We start from the raw sequence: 23353 nt of genomic DNA, 5'->3' as shown, positions 1-23353 counted from the left end.
TACTCTGGAATGCCCTCCCGGTAACAGTTCGAGATGCTACCTCAGTAGAAGCATTTAAGTCTCACCTTAAAACTCATCTGTATACTCTAGCCTTTAAATAGACCTCCTTTTTAGACCAGTTGATCTGCCGCTTCTTTTCTTTTTTCTCCTATGTCCCCCCCTCCCTTGTGGAGGGGGTCCGGTCCGATGACCATGGATGAAGTACTAGCTGTCCAGAGTCGAGACCCAGGATGGACCGCTCGTCGGGACCCAGAATGGACCGCTCGCCTGTGTATCGGTTGGGGACATCTCTACGCTGCTGATCCGCCTCCGCTTGAGATGGTTTCCTGTGGACGGGACTCTCGCTGCTGTCTTGGATCCGCTTGAACTGAACTCTCGTGGCTGTGTTGGAGCCACTATGGATTGAACTTTCACAGTATCATGTTAGACCCGCTCGACATCCATTGCTTTCGGTCCCCTAGAGGGGGGGGGGTTGCCCACATCTGAGGTCCTCTCCAAGGTTTCTCATAGTCAGCATTGTAACTGGCGTCCCACTGGATGTGAATTCTCCCTGCCCACTGGGTGTGAGTTTTCCTTGCCCTTTTGTGGGTTCTTCCGAGGATGTTGTAGTCGTAATGATTTGTGCAGTCCTTTGAGACATTTGTGATTAGGGGCTATATAAATAAACATTGATTGATTGATTGATTGAACATAGCTTGCTCCAAAACCTGTACTGTTTATGTATCAGGTTTAAACACTGATGACATCTATTAAACAAGACAAAAGGCAAAGAATCAAACAGACGGAATGAAATTTGGACTCGGATCCGAGGAGAGACATGGCCACTGTACACTCTTTGTACAGTCGGCACCAAGCTCTGACGAAAAAGATTTATGTCTCCTCTTTTATTTATATATTCAAAGTTTACGCAACAACACATATCAAAACAGAAATGGGGAGTATGCCAAGAGTCCTTGTTTTCGGTCACATTGAAGACAAAAGAAGAAGATGCCTCAGACTTGGGCTCGTCCTGGATTCAGCTTCGGCAGGTGTTTTGAGGACAATAGAAAACCCCTCTCGTCGCATTCCAACGTACACAGCGGAATCTTCCAAGACCTTGCTTGGTCGAACACGGACAGCTCTCATCTCTTCAATGGAAACTCGGAGAGCGGAAAGTTTTTTGATAATTTACACACAATTTTTCTAACAGTATGTACATTTCAGCATTAATGGTACCTTCACAGATGTGTAAATTACCCATGCCTTGGGCACTAATACACCCCCATACCATCACAGATGCTGCCTTTTACACTTTGCGCCTAGAACAATCCGAATGGTTCTTTTCCTCTTTGTTCCAGAGGACATGACGTCCACAGTTTCCAAAAACGATTTGCAATGTGGACTCCTTTAGACGACAGAACACTTTTCCACTTTGCATCAGTCCATCTTAGATGAGCTTGGGCCCGGTGAAATGTTTCTGGGTGTTGTTGATAAATGGCTTCCGCTTTGCATAGTAGAGTTTTAACCTTGCACTTACAGATGTAGCAACAATCTGTAGATAGATAGATAGATAGTACTTTATTTATTCCGTCAGGAGAGTTCCTTCAGGAAAATTAAAATGTTCAGCACAATCCCATTCAACATCAGACAAACATTACAGGGAGACAGAACAGGATCGCTGACGGGTCTGCCGGCTTCCAGCGCCCCTTACAGAAAAGGTGAGATACAGGTAAACAAGGGGGAGGGGATGGGAGAAAAAAATAGGAGATTAAAATAAAATAAAAAAATCGGTCTTAGCCTGGGCCCTGGAGAGGGGGTGCAGACTGAGGCAAAGGGAAAAAAACAACTCATAGCCATGTAGTTACTGACAGTGGTTTTCTGCAGCGTCCCTGAGCCCATATGGTGATATCCTTTACACGCTGATGTCGCTTTTTGATGCAGTACCGCCTGAGGGATCGAAAGTCAGGGGCATTCATTGTTGGTTTTCGGCCTTGCCACTTACCTGCAGTGATTCCTCCAGATTCTCGGAACCTTTTTGGGGATATTACGGACCGTAGATGTTGAAATCCCTAAATTCCTTGCAATAGCTGCTTTAGAAATGTTGTTCTTAAACTGTTGGACAATTTGCTCAGGCATTTGTTGACAAAGTGGTGACCCTCGCCCCGTCCTTGTTCGTGAATGACTGAGCATTTCATGGAAGCTACTTTTATACCCAATCACCTGTTCCCAAATAGCCTGTTCATCTGTGGGGTGTTCCAAATAAGTGTTTGATGAGCTTTCCTCAACTTTCTCAGTCTTTTTTGCCACTTGTGCCAGCTTTTTTTGAAGCATATTGCAGGCGTGAAATTCAAAATCTGCTATTATTTGCCAAAAATGACAAAGTTTACCAGTTCGAACCTTAAGTATCTTGTCATTGCAGTCTATTCAATTGAATAGAAGATATAAATTATTTATAAATCATTGTATTCTATTTTTATTTACAATTTATTCAAGGTGACAAATTCACTGGTGTTTTTTTATATATAATGTGTTTATTTAGTTAATAAATAATATAATTGGATATTTACAGTATGTGAAAGTTCGACTCATACCTAGTTTACTTCCGTGGCAATTTCCTTAAAGTTTGTTCGTCAATCAGAAATATCGAGTAGCTAAAATGTGCCAAAAATGGATAAGGGTGGAGAAAGTGTTTTGCATTTTTCCCATCATGCATTGCAGGGGATTTAAATGGATGTATGTTTAAATCACATATAGTGTTTGGACATTTGTCTTAATGTTCGGTGAGCAGGTTGTGTTAGGTGTGACCAGGTGTGTCAACTTCTTATTTATTTTTCTTGCGCCATGAGAGGTTGTTTGGGTCGGGTCGTATATATTCAATTCATGGTCATTAACCTGAATTGACCATTTTGTCCATAAGATGTTTGAGTGGTTCCCTGAGTAAAATGACTCCACTAAAACAGCCTTTATTGTGACTGAAAGGACTGCGGTTGCAAAAATGTGTGTTTAGAACTCAGACAAAGTGGGGACCACACAAAAGTGACCACAGCCATGGTTTCTCTCGGAAGATGTCTTTAACGCAACCACACTTTGCAGAGCTGTCTTTTAGGGACAATGCATGAGGGTTTATTTTAATACACCGAGTTCATGAGCGCTTCTCTGATTGGCTCGTAAGTCCTTGGTATGCCTTTTTCTGTGTGAAGAACAGAATCGTCAATGCCGATTTGTTGTTTTCCCAAGTGGGAAGCTTGTGGTTTTGGCCAATGAAAATGCTGTGGTATGGCTACTTCAAAGTGCAATTCATAGTTATTAACCTGAATTGACCATTTTGTCCATAAGATGTTTGAGTGGTTCCCTGAGTAAAATGACTCTACTAAAACAGCCTTTATCGTGACTGAAAGGACTGCGGTTGCAAAAGTGTGTGTTTAGAGCTCAGACAAAGTGGGGACCACACAAAAATGACCACAGTCATGGTTTCTCTCGGAAGATGTCTTATTGGCTCGTAAATCCTTGTGCGTTTTTCTGTGTGAAGAACAGAATTGTCAATGCAATTTTGCCGTTTTCTCAAGCGGGAAGCTTGTGGTTTCGGCCAATCAAAATGCTGTGGTGTGGCTACTTTAAAGGTGCACTTCATGGTCATTAACCTGAATTACCCATTTTTTCCATAAAATGGCAGTAAGTATACCGTCAGATATTTAAAATTAGACTACAAGCATCCCCCGGGCCTTATTAAACTCAAGACACCTCGCGTAGCAAAATGAACACGCCGGCAGGCAGCACTCGGCAAATGAACCGTGGTGTGGGCACCCCTGCCTCAGAGGACAGAAACTGTATGAGTGGATCCCTGAGTAAAATGACATTACTAAAACAGCTTTTATCCCAACTGAAAGGACTGCAGTTCCAAAAATGTGTGTTGAGAGATCAGACAAAGTGGGGACCACACAAAAATGACCACAGTCATGGTTTCTCTCGGAGGATGTCATTACCGCAACCACGCTTTGCGGAATTGTCTTTTATGGACGATGCACGACAGTTTGTTTTAATACGCCAAGTTCATGACAAAAAACAGCGCTTCTCTTATTGGCTCGTAAATCCTTGTGCGTTTTTCTGTGTGAAGAACAGAATTGTCAATGCAATTTTGCCGTTTTCCCAAGCGGGAAACTTGTAGTTTCGGCCAATCAAAAGGCTGTTGTGTGGTTATTTCAAAGTTGCAATTCATTGTCATTAACCTGAATTACCCATTTTGTTCATAGAATGGCAGCAAGTATGCTGTCAGATTTTTAAAAAGAGATTAAAGGCATCCCCCGGGCTTTATTAAACTCAAGACACCTTGGAGGCCAAAATGAACAAGCCGGCGGGCCGCACTCGGCAAATGAACTGTAGTATGGACACCCCTGCCTCAGAAGACAGAAACTGTATGAGTGGATCCCTGAGTAAAATGACTCTACTAAAACAGTCTTTATCCCGACTGACCGGACTGCGGTTGCTAAAATGTGTGTTTAGAGCTCAGACAAAGTGGGGACCACACAAAAATGACCACAGTCATGGTTTCTCTCGGAGGATGTCATTACCACAACCACGCTTTGAGGAATTGTCTTTTATGGACGATGCACGTACGGTTTGTTTTAATACGCCAAGTTCATGATAAAAAAACAGCGCTTCTCTTATTGGCTCGTAAATCCTTGTGCGTTTTTCTGTGTGAAGAACAGAATTTTCATTGAGATTTTGCCGTTTTCCCAAGGGGGAAACTTGTAGTTTCGGCCAATCAAAATTCTGTGGTGTGCCTACTTTAAAGGTGCACTTCATGGTCATTAACATGAATTACCCATTTTGTTCATAGAATGGCAGCAAGTATGCTGTCAGATTTTTAAAAAGAGATTAGAGGCATCCCCGGGCTTTATTAAACTCAAAACACCTCGTGGGCCAAAATGAACAAGCCGGCCGGACGCACTCGGCAAATGAACCGTAGTGTGGGCACCCCTGTCTCAGAAGACAGAAACTGTATGAGTGGATCCCTGAGTAAAATTACTCTACTAAAACAGCCTTTATCCCGACTGACCGGACTGTGGTTGCAAAAATGTGTGTTTAGAGCGCGGACAAAGTGGGGACCACACAAAAATGACCACAGTCATGGTTTCTCTCGGAAGATGTCTTTAACGCAACCACACTTTGCAGAGCTGTCTTTTAGGGACAATGCATGAGGGTTTGTTTTAATACACCGAGTTCATGAGCGCTTCTCTAATTGGCTCGTAAATCCTTGGTGTGCCTCTTTCTGTGTGAAGAACAGAATTTTCAATGCCGATTTGCTGTTTTCCCAAGCGGGAAGCTTGTGGTTTTAGCCAATGAAAATGCTGTGGTATGGCCACTCAAATGTGAAATTCATGGTCATTAACCTGAATAGACTATTTTGTCCATAAGATGCATGAGTGGTTCCCTGAGTAAAATGACTCTATTAAAACAACCTTTATCCCGACTAAAAGGACTGTGGTTGCAAAACTGTGTTTAGAACTCAGACAAAGTGGGGACCACACAAAAATGACCACAGTCATGGTTTCTCTCGGATGATGTCTTTAACGGAACCACACATAGCAGAATTGTCTTTTAGGGACAAAGCATGAGGGTTTGTTTTATTCCGCCAAGTTCATGATAAAAAACAGCGCTTCTCTTATTGCCTCGTAAATCCTTGGTGTGCCTTTTTCTGTGTGAAGAACAGAATCGTCAATGCGGTTTTGCCATTTTCCCGAGCGGGAAACTTGTGGTTTCGGCCAATCAAAATGCTGTGGTGTGGCTACTTCAAAGTTGCAATTCATGGTCATTAACCTGAATTACCCATTTTTTTCATAAAATAGCATTAAGTATGCTGTCGCATATTTCAAATGGTATTCGAGGCATCCCCCTGGCCTTGGGGGCCAAAATGAACAAGCCGGCGGGCCGCACTCGGCAAATGAACTGTAGTGTGAGCACCCCTGCCTCAGAAGACAGAAACTGTATGAGTGGATCCCTGAGTAAAATGACATTACTAAAACAGACTTTATCCCGACTGACCGGACTGTGGTTGCTAAAATGTGTGTTTCGAGCTCAGACAAAGTGGGGACCGCAAACAAAAGACTACAGTCATGGTTTCTTTTGGAGGATGTCATTCCCGCAACCACGCTTTGCGGAATTGTCTTTTAGGGACGATGCACCAGGTTTTTTATTTTTAATAAGCCAAGTTCATGATAAAAAAACAGCGCTACTCTTATTGCCTCGTAAATCCTTGGTGTGCGTTTTTCTGTGTGAAGAACGGCAGTCATTTGTCAATGCGTTTTTTCCGTTTTCCCAAGCGGGACGCTTGTGGTTTCGGCCAATCAAACGCTCGGTAGGACGGTTACATCTGTCGACTGGGAAGACTCCGCCAGGGAACTCCTCCCCGCCTTCCTCCTTGGCTGGGAATGCCATCAGCGGGGAGACCTTTGCATCCATGTGTTTGGTTTACTGTGAGCGGGGTCGTGGTCTGGTTTTGGGAAACAACTCCCGGCGGGTTTTCGCAGTGCTTGACAGGACTGTCTTTGCTCTTGTGTGCCAGGCCCAACGTGTGCGGCTCTCGCTTCCACTCGTACTGCTGTCCCGGCTGGAAGACTCTGCCGGGAGGGAACCAGTGTATCGTCCGTAAGTCCTTCCTTCGGAGACTAAAGGTCTGTTGTCCTGCCGCCCGATGTCTGACCCTGTGGTCTTCTCCTGTGCCCCCGGCAGCCATTTGCAGGAACTCCTGCGGTGATGGCTTCTGTTCCAGACCCAACATGTGTACCTGTTCCAGTGGACAGCTCTCTTCCAGCTGTGGAGCAGGAGGAGGAGGTCAGTCCAAATCCTCGTCACTGACACACTGGAGCGTCATCAAACACAGGGGTGTCCAAAGTGTGGTCCTCAGCTCGTTTTTTTTAAATTCTTAAAATACTATTGCAGAAAAAAACTTTCAAAAAGTGGAATAAAAGAGCAAACAGGTGAAATGACCACCTTATGCTAAATTCTGATTTTTATTTTGTTTTTATTCTGGTAATTATGTCTTTATTCATTGGTAATTTTTTTTATATTGATGATAATGACTTTATTTGGCTAAAACTATACAATTGTTCTCTAGTCATAGTTATACATTATTTAAAAAATATGAAAGTAAATTAAAAAAACATACCTATTCAGCCATATTAGCGATTTATTAATTTTTTTGCATGATTTATTTATTTTAGTAATTATGTCTTTATTCACCTAAAATCGTAAACATTTATTTGTATTCACATACAGTTTTCATTGTAGAAGCGATATAGAAAGTGTCCAGTAACAAACGTGTCCGCATCATTCAACTCTTGAACTCTTGGGACCACTAGTGCACTTGTATTTTTTTTAATACTAATATTTATGACTTTATTCGGCTAGAATCAAACCATTTCTACATTATTTTATAAATATAAAAGCCAAATAAAAAACATACCTACTTAACCACATTAGCGCTAAATTCAGATGTATTATTATTTTTTTATTTCATCTGGTAAAATCGTAAAAATAATGTTTATTCACATCAAGTCTTCATTGCAGAAGCGTATGAGAAAGTATCCAGTAACAAATGTGTCCGCATCATTCACTAGGTCACTGGTAATTTTTTTTATACTGATGATAATGACTTTATTTGGCTAAAATGATACACTTGTTCTCTAGTAATAGTTCTACATTATTTAAAAAATATGAAAGTAAATCAAAAAAACATACCTATTCAGCCATATTAGCGATTTATTAATTTTTTTGGCATGTTTTATTTATTTGAGTAATTATGTCTTTATTCACCTAAAATCGTAAACATTTATTTGTATTCACATACAGTTTTCATTGTAGAAGCGATATAGAAAGTGTCCAGTAACAAACGTGTCCGCATCATTCAACTCTTGAACTCTTGGGACCACTAGTGCACTTGTATTTTTTTTAATACTAATATTTATGACTTTATTCGGCTAGAATCAAACCATTTCTACATTATTTTATAAATATAAAAGCCAAATAAAAAACATACCTACTTAACCACATTAGCGCTAAATTCAGATGTATTATTATTTTATAATTTCATCTGGTAAAATCATAAAAATAATGTTTATTCACATCAAGTCTTCATTGCAGAAGCGTATGGGAAGAGTATCCAGTAACAAATGTGTCCGCATCATTCACTAGGTCACTGGTAATTTTTTTTTGATACTGATGATAATAACTTTATTTGGCTAAAATTATACACTTGTTCTCTAGTAATAGTTCTACATTATTTAAAAAATATAAAAGTAAATAAAAAAAAACATACATATTCAGCCATATTAGCTATTTATTAATTTTTTTGCATGATTTATTTATTTTAGTAATTATGTCTTTATTCACCTAAAATCGTAAACATTTATTTGTATTCACATAGAGTTTTCATTGTAGAAGCGATATACAAAGTGTCCAGTAACAAACGTGTCCGCATCATTCAACTCTTGAACTCTTGGGACCACTAGTGCACTTGTATTTTTTTTAATACTAATAATTATGACTTTATTCGGCTAGAATCAAACAATTTCTACATTATTTTTAAATATGAAAGCAAAATAAAAAACATACCTACTTAACCACATTAGCGCTAAATTCCGATGTATTATTATTTTTTAATTTTATCTGGTAAAATCGTAAAAATAATGTTTATTCACATCAAGTCTTCATTGCAGAAGCGTGTGAGAAAGTATCCAGTAACAAATGTGTCCGCATCATTCACTAGGTCACTGGTAAAAAAATGTTATACTGATGATAATGACTTTATTTGGCTAAAATTATACAATTGTTCTCTAGTAATAGTTCTACATTATTTAAAAAATATAAAAGTAAATAAAAAAAAACATACATATTCAGCCATATTAGCTATTTGTTAATTTTTTTGCATGATTTATTTATTTTAGTAATTATGTCTTTATTCACCTAAAATCGTAAACATTTATTTGTATTCGCATACAATCTTCATTGTAGAAGGGATATAGAAAGTGTCCAGTAACAAACGTGTCCGCATCATTCAACTCAATGCAACATGAACTCTTGGGACCACCAGGTCACCTATAAAAAAGTTTAATACTGATAATAATGACTTTATTTGGCTAAAATTATACAATTTTTCAATAGCAATATGTCTACATTATTTTAGAAATGTCAAAACAAATATTAAAAAACATACCTATTAGCCATATTAGCGCTAAATTCAGATTTTTTTTTTTGTTTGCATTTTTCAATTTATTCTGGTAATTATGACTTTATTTTCCTAAAATCGTAAAAAAATAATTGTATTCACATAAAGTCTTCATTGCAGAAGCGTATCAGAAATGATCCAGTAACAAACGTGTCCGCATCATTCAACTCAATGCAACATGAACTCTTGGGACCACCAGGTCACTTATAAAAAAAATTAATACTGATAATTATGACTTTATTTGGCTAAAACTATACAAATTTTCTCCTGTAATATGTCTACATTATTTTAGAAATGTCAAAACAAAAATTAAAAAACATATTAGCCATATTAGCGCTAAATTCGGATTTTTTTCTTTGTTTGCATTTTTCAATTTATTCTGGTAATTATGACTTTATTTTCCTAAAATCGTTAAAAAATAATTGTATTCACATAAAGTCTTCATTGCAGAAGCGTATCAGAAATGATCCAGTAACAAACGTGTCCGCATCATTCAACTCAATGCAACATGAACTCTTGGGACCACCAGGTCACTTGTAAAAAAAATTTATACTAATAATTATGACTTTATTTGGCTAAAACTATACAATTTTTCTCCAGTAATATGTCTACATTATTTTAGAAATGTCAAAACAAAAATTAAAAAACATATTAGCCATATTAGCGCTAAATTCGGATTTTTTTCTTTGTTTGCATTTTTCAATTTATTCTGGTAATTATGACTTTATTTGCCTAAAATCGTAAAAAAATAATTGTATTCACATAAAGTCTTCATTGCAGAAGCGTATTAAAAAAGTATCCAGTAACAAACGTGTCCGCATCATTCAACTCAATGCAACATTAACTCTTGGGACCACCAGGTCACTTGTAAAAAAAAATTAATACTGATAATTATGACTTTATTTGGCTAAAACTATACAATTTTTCTCTAGTAATATGTCTACATTATTTTAGAAATGTCAAAACAAAAATTAAAAAACATATTAGCCATATTAGCGCTAAATTCGGATTTTTTTCTTTGTTTGCATTTTTCAATTTATTCTGGTAATTATGACTTTATTTTCCTAAAATCGTAAAAAAATAATTGTATTCACATAAAGTCTTCATTGCAGAAGCGTATCAGATATGATCCAGTAACAAACGTGTCCGCATCATTCAACTCAATGCAACATGAACTCTTGGGACCACCAGGTCACTTGTAAAAAAAAATTATACTAATAATTATGACTTTATTTGGCTAAAACTATACAATTTTTCTCCAGTAATATGTCTACATTATTTTAGAAATGTCAAAACAAAAATTAAAAAACATATTAGCCATATTAGCGCTAAATTCGGATTTTTTTCTTTGTTTGTATTTTTCAATTTATTCTGGTAATTATGACTTTATTTGCCTAAAATCGTAAAAAAATAATTGTATTCACATAAAGTCTTCATTGCAGAAGCGTATTAAAAAAGTATCCAGTAACAAACGTGTCCGCATCATTCAACTCAATGCAACATGAACTCTTGGGACCACCAGGTCACTTGTAAAAAAAAATTAATACTGATAATTATGACTTTATTTGGCTAAAACTATACAATTTTTCTCTAGTAATATGTCTACATTATTTTAGAAATGTCAAAACAAAAATTAAAAAACATACCTATTAGCCATATTAGCGCTAAATTCTGATTTTTTTGTTTGTTTGCATTTTTAGGGTCCGCCAGACCCATGGCAAAGGACCCTATTGAAACTGCTGTGTTTTATTATTATTCCGCACCTACGCGCTGTAATTTGACCCCCTTAACACACTTCAAAACTCACCAAATTTGACACACACGTCGGTAAAGCAAACCTTCCCAACATATTAAGCAACCAATCCCCCAAAATGAAAATTGCGCTCTAGCGCCCCCTAGGAAAAAATTACACACAAAACTGCATATAACTTCTGTTAGGAATGTCATAGCGACATGAAACAAAAACTCCTATGTAGGTCTGACTTAGAACCAATTTTCATACACTCACTTCTTTCAGCAAAAATCTACAGGAAGTTGGCAAAAACCCCTTCAAAATAAAATGTTCGCAAAAAATTGAATTTTTGCCTCTTTGCGCTGTAATTTGACCCCCTTTAAAATGCTTCAAAAGTCACCAAACTTGGCGCACACGTAAGGACTGGCGAATATTGCGATCTAATGAAAAAACCAAACCCCAAAACTCAAAATTGCGTTCTAGCGCTATTTTTGAATAAAACACGGAAAAAACTGCTCCTAGGAAGAAAACACAGACAAAACTGCTTGTAACTTCCGGTAAGAATGTCGGAGAGACATGAAACAAAAACCTCTATGTAGGTCTCGCTTAGACCTACATTTCATAGATTGACAACCCCCAAGAAAAATCAACAGGAAGTTTGCAATCCCCCCTTCCAAACAAAAGTTTTGTAAAAACCGGTCACCTTTCTTCAAACATTATCTCCTCTGAGTGCGTTTGTTGTTTTGGCTTCAAACTCGCACAGGAGAGAGATTGAACCCTTCTGATTAAAAGTATAGAACAGAGTTTTGATAAGTTCTCAGGTTTTGATTTTACGTGCCTTCAAAGAACCCCTGTGCAAAGTCTCCTAAAAAATGTCATTTTTGCCTCTTTGAGCTGTTATTTGACCCCCTTAAAATGCTTCTAAACTCACCAAACTTGACACACACATCAGGTCTGGCAAAAATTGCGATCTGATGAAAAAACCTAACCTCAAAACTCAAAATTGCGCTCTACCGCCTCCCTACGAATACAACACGGACAAACTGCTCCTAGGAAGAAAACACAGACAAAACTGCTTGTAACTTCCGGTAGGAATGTCAGAGAGACATGAAACAAAAAACACTATGTAGGTCTCACTTAGCCCTACATTTTAATAATTAACATACTTTAGCAAAAATCAACAGGAAGTTTGATATTTTCACTTCAATACAACAACTGCATTACTTTCACAATGCATTAGATTCTCAAAATAGTGGCTCGAAGGCGTCTTCTAACGCTTATCCGGCCGTGGGTCTCGGGGGCAGCAGCCAAAGGCGGACCCGACCAACGCTGCTTGCAGCTTTAATTCAATTTATTCTGGTAATTATGACTTTATTTGCCTAAAATCGTAAAAAGATAATTGTATTCACATAAAGTCTTCATTGCAGAAGCGTAATGAATAAGTATCCAGTAACAAACGTGTCGGCATCATTCAACTAACTGCATCATGAACAAAAAAAAGCTTGTTCTAGCTCTTTGGTTTTTTTTATATTTATATTTTGGCCGTTTTAAGCGCACACATTCTGCGCAGCCAACCGTGTTGTGCACACACGGAGTAGATGTCAGTTGGCGGGCAAGAAGGCGGCAATAAGTCACCCTGACAGAGGAGCAGCTGTGCCGAACAAGGTCTCACCTCGTCTTTGTCAACCTCATAACCATAATTATCAAATCATTCTGGCTGCAACGTGGAGAAACAGCTGTGAGGCTGAGGTGGGCAGTGCACCCTGGGAAATGGGGCTGTATCGTGTCAAGTGTTGCCCTGGATCGATAACTTTGATATTTTTTTACGGTGAAAAAAAATTCAAGTTTTTTTTATTTTTTTTGGATACACATACAAAATCTCCAGTAGGAAGCGTATTTTAAAAAAAAAATGTATCCAGTAACAAACGTGTCCGCATCATTCAACAATTATTATTTTAGAAATATAGAAGTAAAATAAAAAACATACCTACTGAACCACATTAGCCCTTTTTTTCTCCTTGTATTTTTTTTATTCGGGTAATATGACTTGTTCACCTAAAATCATACAATTCTACTCTAGTAATATTTCTACACTACTGTAGAAATGTAAAAGTAAAATAATATATATATATATATATATATATATATATATATATATATATATATATATATATATTTTTTTACGAATGAACCAGTGGTCGGAATACTTCATGATGCAGTAAGTTGAAAGATGCGGACACGTTTGTTACTAGATACTTTTTTTAATATGCTTCTGCATTTGGAGACTTTTTATGTGTATACAAATAAAAATATGATTTCAGGTAAATAAAGTCATAATTACCAGGATAAATACATAGCCACATTAGCATTTAGGGCTAATGTGGTTAAGTAGATATGTTTTTTTTTATTTTACTTTTATATTTCTAAAATATTGTAGAAATATTACTAGAGAACAATTGCATGTCATAATTATCGGCATATAGAAATATAAAAGTAAAATAAAAAAAAACATATCTACTTAACCACATTAGCCCTAAATGCTAATGTGGCTATGTATTTATCCTGGTAATTATGACTTTATTTACCTATATATATATATATATATATATATATATATATATATATAGTTGAATAATGTGGACTCGTTTGTTACTGGATACTTTTTTAATACGCTTCTGCCTTGTAGACTTTGTATTTGTATACAAAAAAAAACAACATCCGATTTTAGACAAATAAAGTCATAATTACCAGATTAAACAAAACATTACCATTAAAAAAAGATTTTAGGGTTAATAAGGTTAAATGGGTATTATTGTATTTTACTTTTACATTTCTAGAGTAGTGTCGAAATATTACTAGAGTAGAATTGTATGATTTTAGGTGAACAAGTCATATTACCCGAATAAAAAAAATACAAGGAGAAAAAAAGGGCTAATGTGGTTCAGTAGGTATGTTTTTTATTTTACTTTTATATTTCTAAAATAATAATTGTTGAATGATGCGGACACGTTTGTTACTGGATACATTTTTTTTAAATACGCTTCCTACTGAAGATTTTGTATGTGTATACCAAAAAAAAAAAAAAATCTAGAATTTGTTTATGTGTATATATATATATATATATATATATATATATATATATATATATATATATATATATATATATATATATATATATATGTATGTGTATATATATGTGTGTGTATATATATATATGTATATGTATATCCATCCATCCATTTTCTACCGCTGGCGCCTATCTCAGCTACAATCGGGCGGAAGGCAGGGTACACCCTGGACAAGTCGCCACCTCATCGCAGGGCCAACACAGATAGACAGACAACATTCACACTCACATTCACACACTAGGGCCAATTTAGTGTTGCCAATCAACCTATCCCCAGGTGCATGTCTTTGGAAGTGGGAGGAAGCCGGAGTATATATATGTGTATATATATATATATATGTATGTATATATATATATATATGTATGTATATGTATGTATATATATGTATGTATGTGTATATATATGTGTGTTTATATATATATGTATGTGTATATATATATATGTATATGTGTATATATATATATATATGTGTGTATATATATATATATATGTATGTATATATATGTATGTATGTGTATATATCTGTGGTGTTTTATATATATATGTATGTGTATATATATGTATATGTATATATATATATGTGTATATATATATATATATATAGGTATGTATATATATATATGTATATATATATATATGTATGTATGTATATATATATATATGTATATGTATATATATATATATATATATATATATATACATATATACACACATATATATGTGTGTATATATGTACATATATACACACATATACATATATATAAAAAAAATTATGACATACAATCGTTCTTTAGTAATATTTCTACATTATTTTAGAAATATAAAAGTAAAATAAAAAAAACATTCATGCTTATTCACATAAACACTAAATTCAGATTTGTTTTTTTGCGGATTTTTTAAATTTATTCTGGTTATTATGACTTTATTCGCCTAAAATCGCACGTTTTTTTTTGTGTTTATATACACATTCAAAGACTCCGGGGCAGAAGTGTATTAAAAGTGTATTAGTGGTTTGTGCAGCCCTTTGAGACACTAGCGATTTAGGGCTATATAAGTAAACATTGATTGATTGATTGATTGAAAAAAAAAGTATCCAGTAAAAAACGTGTCTGCATCATTCAATTATTATTCAATTGTTCTTTATTTTTAGTTCTGAATTATCTTAGAAATATAAAAGTAAAATAATAAACATACATACTTCACCACATCAGTCCTAAATTCAGATTTATTTAATTTTTTATTGTGTTTTTTATTCTGATTATAATGCCCTGAGCTATCAAGGCAGAAAGGAACCGTCAACACAAGCGTGGAAAACAAACACAATTGTAAAATCAAAAACGAAGGTGTAGAAATAAGGAATAAATAACAAAATAGTGCAAAGTGTGCAAATGTAAACATAGAGAAACCTGGGAAGAACTATTTTCTGCAAGTTTAGTGGCAGGAATTTACAGCCGTGCTCTAAAGAGTGAGCGGGGCTAAGGTGCTACGGTATTAGCGGGCTTGCCTTGCATCATGTACAGACTACATTATTGGTCTGACTACTACAAATTCTCTTTTAGCCACAATTTCTTCACTTGGACTTCACTCCATGCAAAGACGCAACCAAATATTATAGTTGATACTGTCACCTGATTGGCCGTTGGCGTGTCATGTGATCACTTCCTTTTGCTCATGCAACAAAAGGGGGCGTGGTCTGGGGTGAGGCACAGGATGAGGTGGGCGTGGTTGGGGGCGGGGTTAAGAGGGGAGGAGTATATTTATATTATTCATATATTATATATCTAATATTTTTATCCATCCATTTTCTACCACTTATTCGCTTTTTGGGGTCGCGGGAGGCGCTGGCGCCCATCTCAGCTACAATCGGGCGGAAGGCCGGGGTACACCCTGAACAAGTTGCCACCTCATCGCAGGGCCAACACAGATAGACGGACAACATTCACACTCACAGTTAAGAGGGAGGAGTATATTTATATTATTCATATATTATATGTATAATATATATTATATTATTTAATATATATATATATATACATATATATATATATATATATATATATATATATACATATATATATATATATATATATATATATATATATATATATATATATATATATATATATATATGTAACAAATACTTGAATTTCAGTGTTCATTTATTTACACATTTACTCACACATAACACTCATCTACTCATTCTTGAGTTAAAGTTGAATTGTCCATCCTTGTTTTTCTAACCATATGCATGTACAGTAGATGGCAGTATTGTCCTGTTTAAGAGTGTCACAACATTGCTGTTTACGGCAGACAAACTGCTTTACGGTAGACGAAAACGGACTGCTGTTGTTGTGTGTTGTTGCCGCGCTGGGAGGACGTTACTGAAACTGCCTAACAATAAACCCACATAAGAAACCAAGAACTCGCCCTCGATCATTCTACAGTTATAACGTCATTGGGCAGACACGCTCTTTATAAACGTCACTCAGGTCCGCATGGAGCTGGAGGGGGCGTGGCCTCCAGCTCCGCCTGAATTTCGTGAGATTTTCGGGAGAGGCGCTGAATTTAGGGCGTCTCCCGGAAAATCCGGGAGGGTTGGCAAGTATGTTCCGTACTTCCACTAAAAAACATGCTTTTTTGAGCATTTTTATTGACGTTTACATGTTCAGAGAATAGCACGACTCCGACATAAACAACTTCCTGAAAAAGGCGCCATCAAGCAGTAAAGAAAAGTGCAAAAGTGTAGTAATCCGTGAAGATGGCGTGGTTGTGGTTTTCCATGTACTTAGTAGGGTCATGGTGTCCTGCGAGGAATAGTCCAGCATGTCTGCAGTTGAGTCTGTAATCAGCACACAACACGCCAATAAAGCTGCTTGCTTTTCCATCGCGCACAAACTGCACACACACTCAAAACGCTCGGGGACTTCCTGTGTTTGGCGGCCCCTCGTAAAAAGCACCCAGATGTCAGCGACAGAGGTGCATTGTGGGCGCCGAACACCCCTTAGCCCACCCCCCCACCCTCCTTGAGAGGCACCCCCTCCTTTGCGTGCGCACGTGCGGCTTTCCAGGCACGGGTCGGCGGGGTCAGCGTTACGGAGGATGCGACCTGGGAGGAGGTGCGAGCAGGCGAGGTTGGGCGCTGAGATCATCTCCGCCTGGCTCCTCCCACTCCCGGCTTCTGTGACAAAGAAAACACGACACACACTCCGGGGGTCTCGTCTGCCCAGCTGCGCGCCAAACGCCGCCAAAAAGTTGCGTGCGATGTTTATAGAATCAAACACAAACATTCATTGGACTGAATGGGGACTCGGAGGCTGCAGAATGTTCACGTCTTTTTTCCCGTTTGGCAGATTTTTGTCAGATTATTGTCAATTTTTTTTAAATCTGATTTTTGTCAGATTTGTGTCCATTTTTAAAATCTGTTTTTTGTCAGGCTTTTGTCAGTTTTTTAAAAAACTGATTTTTGTCAGATTTGTCCATTTTTTAAAATCAGATTTTTGGCAATTTTTTAAAATCAAATGTTTGTAAAAAAAAAAAAAAAATCTGATTTTTGTCAAATATTTTTACAAATCTGAATTTTGTCGGATTTTTGTGAAAAAAAATGAAATCAGATTTTCGCAAAACATTTTTAAATCAGATTTGTTGTCAGATTTTTGTCAATTCTTTTAATTAGATTTTTGTCCCAAAAAAAATGTAATATGATTTTTGTCAGATTGTTGTCAATTCTTTTAAATCTGATTTTTGTCCGATTTTTGTAAAAAAAAAAAAAATCTGATTTTTGGCAGATTTTTGTCAATTTTTAAATCTGATTTTTGGCAGATTTTTGTCAATTTTCCAAATCTGATTTGTGTCATATTTTTGGCAATTTTTCAAAATCAAATGTTTGTAAAAAAAAAAATTAAATCTGATTTTTGTCAGATCATTTTTAAAATCTGAATTTTGTCAGATTTTTGTGAAAAAAAATTAAATCAGATTTCTGTCAGATTTTTGCAAACATTTTTGAATCAGATTTTTTGTCAGATTTTTGTCAATTCTTTTAAATCAGATTTGTTGTCAGATTTTTGTCAATTCTTTTAAATTTGATTTTTGTCAGATTTTTGTTAAAACAATTTAGTCTGAGTTTTGTCAGATTGTTGTCAATTCTTTTAAATCTGATTTTTTTTCAGATTTTGTAAAAAAAAAAAATCTGATTTTTGGCATATTTTTGTCCATTTTTAAATCTGATTTTTGGCCAGATTTTTGTCAATTTTCAAAATCTGATTTTTGTCAGATTTGCAAATATTCTTAAATCAGATTTTGTCAAATTTGTCAATTTTTTAAGTCAGAATTTTGAAAAAAATGTAATCTGTTTTTTGTCAATTTTTTAAATCAGATTTTTGTCAGATTTTTCAAAGTTTTTAAAATCTGATTCCTCTCCGATTTTTCATCTGTTTTTTATCTTGGGTTTTAGTCTTTCAGATTATGTAATTTTTTTCCCGATTTTTATCTAATATTTAACTGATTTTTATCTGAATTTTAATACATTTTTTATCTGATTTTTTTTTGTCTGATTTTTATCTTAGGCTTCGTTGACACTGCAGAGTAAAATGTTAAATGGTGTGTAGTTTATGTAGCGCTTCACTGTACCTGCCACCATACCGAATGCACTTTACATCATACCTCACGTTCAGCCATCCGCACATCGATGGTAAGATGTACTGTTCCTAGATTTTTTGGGACAAAACCCATCTTTCCCAGCAGGCACAAAACTTTGATACAACAGTGATTGATACAACATGTGCTTTAAAACTGACTCGGAAAATAGTTGTACTTGTAAATTTCTATGGTCCGCCGGTTGACAAGACAGTTGCGACAGCAATCAGATGGCGCGTTGTCGACAGTAGCCCGTCCGGTGTAGTGTTACGTTAAATATGACTGTGATTGGATTGTATATATATGTAACATAGTCATAGTTTCTACTTACGTAAATATGTATTATAGTCATAGTTTCTACTGTGGTATATATGTAACATAGTCATAGTTTCTACTTAGGTATATATATATGTAACATAGTCATAGTTTCTACTTACGTATATATGTATTATAGTCATAGTTTCTACTGTGGTATATATGTAACATAGTCATAGTTTCTACTTAGATATATATATATGTAACATAGTCATAGTTTCTATTTACGTATATATGTATTATAGTCATAGTTTCTACTGTGGTATATATGTAACATAGTCATAGTTTCTACTTAGGTATATATATATGTAACATAGTCATAGTTTCTACTTACGTAAATATGTATTATAGTCATAGTTTCTACTGTGGTATATATGTAACATAGTCATAGTTTCTACTTACGTATATATGTATTATAGTCATAGTTTCTACTGTGGTATATATGTAACATAGTCATAGTTTCTACTTAGGTATATATATATGTAACATAGTCAGAGTTTCTACTTACGTATATATGTATTATAGTCATAGTTTCTACTGTGGTATATATGTAACATAGTTATGGTTTCGACTTAGGTATATATATGTAACATAATCATAGTTTCTACTTAGGTACATATGTAACATAGTCGTAGTTTGTACATGTAAACATGTCCTTGCGGTCTCCACCTTCTAATAAAATGTGATGCGTTCACTGACATATGGGAAACATTGTATCTATGCTCTCCTATACTTAGCGCAGTCTTTCATGCAGGCTTAAGCAGATGCTGCTTATGCTTGTCTTCCTTTCTTCCTCCGCATTCCTGCATTTGGCTCTCAGCCTTTAAAAAAATCCTAATCGCGAGTTCAACATTCATTTCCTCTCTCTCTCTCTCTTTCTCTCTCTCTCTCTCTCTCTCTTTCTGTTAATGTCTCTTGCCTGGACATTTATGGCATGCAGCAGGGGAAAGCTTCAGCATCCAACTGGACGTACCATAGACAAGCTACTGATTAGCATTAGCAATTTTACATGGCATTTTCAACACTTTGTTACTGAAAACTACCACAAAGACCCACGTTACGATCAAATAGCTGCAGTGTAACGAATACTTTATTTTTTTGTAATAGCTGCACCCTACAAATGATAAAAAAATATGGCCTGAAAAATAAGCTAAAATATCTAGCATGCTAACAGTTAGCATGCATCAAATATCAATATACATGAGTCTATGGTGTATCACTGTAAAATAAGTTAAAATAGCTAGCAAGCCAACAATTGGCAATAATAAACTATCAATACATTGACTCTATGGTTTATACCTGTAAAATAAGTTAAAATTGCTGGCATGCTAACAGTTGGCATGCGTCAAATATCAATATATATGGTTATATGTTGTATAACTGTAAAATAAGTTAAAATAGCTAGCATGCTAACAATTGGCATTAATAAAACAATATATGGACTCTATGGTTTATACCTGTAAAATAAGCTAAAATAGCTAGCATGCTAACAGTTGGCATGCATCAAAATATCAACATACAGTATATAACTGGTGTGTACCTATAAAATAAGGTAAAATAGCTAGCATGCTAACAGTTGGCATGCGTCAAAAATCAATATATATGGTTCTATGTTGTATAACTGTAAAATAAGTTAAAATAGTTAGCATTCATCAAAATATCAATATATTGACTCTGTGGTTTATACCTGTAAAATAAGCTAAAATAGCTAGCATGTTAATAGTTGGCATGCATCAAAATATCAACATATATGACTATGGTGTGTACCTGTAAAATAGGTTAAACTAGCTAGCATGCATCAAAATATCAACATATATTACAATATGTACCTGTACCTGTAAAATAAGTTAAAACAGTTAGCATGTATCAAATATCAACATATATGCCTCTATGGTGTATACCTGTAAAATAAGCTAAAATAGCTAGTATGCTAACAGTTGGCATGCATCAAAGTATCAACATATATGACAATATGTACCTGTACCTGTAAAATAAGTTAAAACAGTTAGCATGCTAACAGTTAGCATGTATCAAATAACATATATGACTCTATGGTGTATACCTGTAAAATAAGCTAAAATAGCTAGCATGCTAACAGTTGGCATGCATCAAAATATCAACATATATGACTATATGTAACTACCTGTAAACTAAGTTGAAACAGTTAGCATGCTAACAGTTAGCATTCATCAAAATATCAACATATATGACAGTATGGTGTGTACCTGTAAAATAAGTTAAAATAGCTAGCATGCTAACAGTTGGCATGCATCAAAATATCAATATATTTACTTTACTTTATGGTTTATACCTGTAAAATAAGCTCAAATAGCTAGCATGCTAACAGTTGGCATGTAAGCTAAAAATATGTATTCTTCCCACTAACTTATAGCATGTAAACGTTTAAATGTTAGCATGCTAAAGTTAAGATGGTAGTTTTTTAAAGCTTATTTTACAGAGTTGTTTATAAGAATAGACAGCTTTATTGTCATCAAACAAGAGAGCAGGTTGACAATACTTAATTCTTGCTAACTTATAGCATGTTTAAGTTTGCATGTTAGCATGCTAAAGTTAAAATGGTAGTTTTTTACAGCTTATTTTACAGAGTAGTATATTAGAATAGACAGCCTTATTGTCATCAAACAAGAAAGCATTTCGAAAAAACTTGATGCTTGCAAACTCATAGCATGATAACATTAGCATGCCAGCTATTTTAGCTCATTTTGCAGGTATACTCATTTCTCAATCACATGTTTTGGTACTTTATGCATGGTGACTGTTAGCATGCTACAGTTGCGCTCATTTTACAAGTCATATTTTTGTTACCTAACTGTCAGGCTTGCCACTGACAGTTTGTTTGTGTTTTAGTTTTTCCTCTGTGTGTGTTTAGTATTTCCTGTTTTTAGTTCCTGTCAGCGCTCTTATTTTGTTAGTTTCCTGTCTTTCTCCCTGAGCGCTATTTTTTAGGAAACTTGTGTTGAAGGGATTTTTGCCAACTTCCTGTTGATTTTTGCTGAAGGAGGTCAGTGTATGAAATCCAGGTCTAAGTGAGACTCAGAGGAGATAATGTTTGAAAAAAGGTGACTGGTTTTTACAAAAATTTTGTTTTGAAGGGGCAATTGCCAACTTCCTGTTGATTTTTGCTGAAGGATGCCAATTAATGAAATTTAGGTCTAAGTGAGACCTACGTTGAGGTTTTCTGTTTCATGTCTCTGTGACATTCTTACCGCAAGTTACAAGCAGTTTTGTCTGTGTTTTCTTCCCAAGAGCAGTTTTATCTCTGTTTTATTCCTAGGGGGCTCTAGAGCGCAATTTTGACTTTTGGGTTTTTGTTTTGTTTTTTATTAGATCGCAATTTTCACCAGTCTTGATGTGTGTGTCGAGTTTGGTGAGTTTTGAAGCATTTTAAGGGGGTCAAATTACAGCTCGAAGAGGCAAAAATGACATTTTTTAGGAAACTTTTGTGTTGAAGGGATTTTTGCCAACTTCCTGTTGATTTTTGCCGAAGGAGGTCAGTGTATGAAAGCCAGGTCTAAGTGAGACTCAGAGGAGATAATGTTTGAAAAAAGGTGACGGGTTTTTACAAAACTTTTGTTTTGAAGGGGCGATTGCCAACTTCCTGTTGATTTTTGCTGAAGGATGCCAATGAATGAAATTTAGGTCTAAGTGAGACCTACATAGAGTTTTTTTGTTTCATGTCTCTACGACATTCCTACCGGAAGTTACAAGCAATTTTGTCTGTGTTTTCTTCCCAAGAGCAGTTTTGTCAGTGTTTTATTCCTAGGGGGCGCTAGAGCACAATTTAGAGTATTTGTTTTTTATTAAATCGCAATTTTCACCAGTCTTGATGTGTGTGTCGAGTTTGGTGAGTTTTGAAGCATTTTAAGGGGGTCAAATTACAGCTCGAAGAGGCAAAAATGACATTTTTTTAGGAAACTTTTGTGTTGAAGGGATTTTTGCCAACTTCCTGTTGATTTTTGCTGAAGGAGGTCAGTGTATGAAATCCAGGGTCTAAGTGAGACTCAGAGGAGATAATGTTTGAAAAAAGGTGACGGGTTTTTACAAAACTTTTGTTTTGAAGGGGCAATTGCAAACCTCCTGTTGATTTTTGCTGAAGGATGCCAATGAATGAAATTTAGGTCTAAGTGAGACCTACATAGAGGTTTTTTGTTTCATGTCTCTACGACATTCTTACCGGAAGTTACAAGCAGTTTTGACTGTGTTTTCTTCCTAAGAGCAGTTTTATCAGTGTTTTATTCCTAGGGGGCGCTAGAGCGCAATTTAGACTTTTGGGTTTTTGTTTTGTTTTTTATTAGATCGCAATTTTCACCAGTCTTGATGTGT

At 35.7% G+C, this 23353-nt stretch overlaps 1 protein-coding gene across 1 annotated transcript in view; it reads left to right on the top strand.

Annotated features, from left to right (window-relative positions):
* Positions 1–23353, top strand: part of fbn2b (fibrillin 2b) — a 300303-nt gene that overhangs the window by 95396 nt on the left and 181554 nt on the right. Inside the window, exons 10-11 of the mRNA XM_061883097.1 lie at positions 6542–6624; positions 6709–6810. Of these exons, the coding sequence (XP_061739081.1) occupies positions 6542–6624; positions 6709–6810 (185 nt within the window). The remainder of the gene's footprint in view (positions 1–6541; positions 6625–6708; positions 6811–23353) is intronic.

The sequence above is a fragment of the Nerophis ophidion genome, linkage group LG22 (assembly GCF_033978795.1).
Source record: "Nerophis ophidion isolate RoL-2023_Sa linkage group LG22, RoL_Noph_v1.0, whole genome shotgun sequence".
NCBI classification, from domain to species: Eukaryota; Metazoa; Chordata; class Actinopteri; order Syngnathiformes; family Syngnathidae; genus Nerophis; species Nerophis ophidion.
Note: the sequence above shows the minus strand (reverse complement) of the source record. Positions and strands in the feature narration are given on the sequence as shown.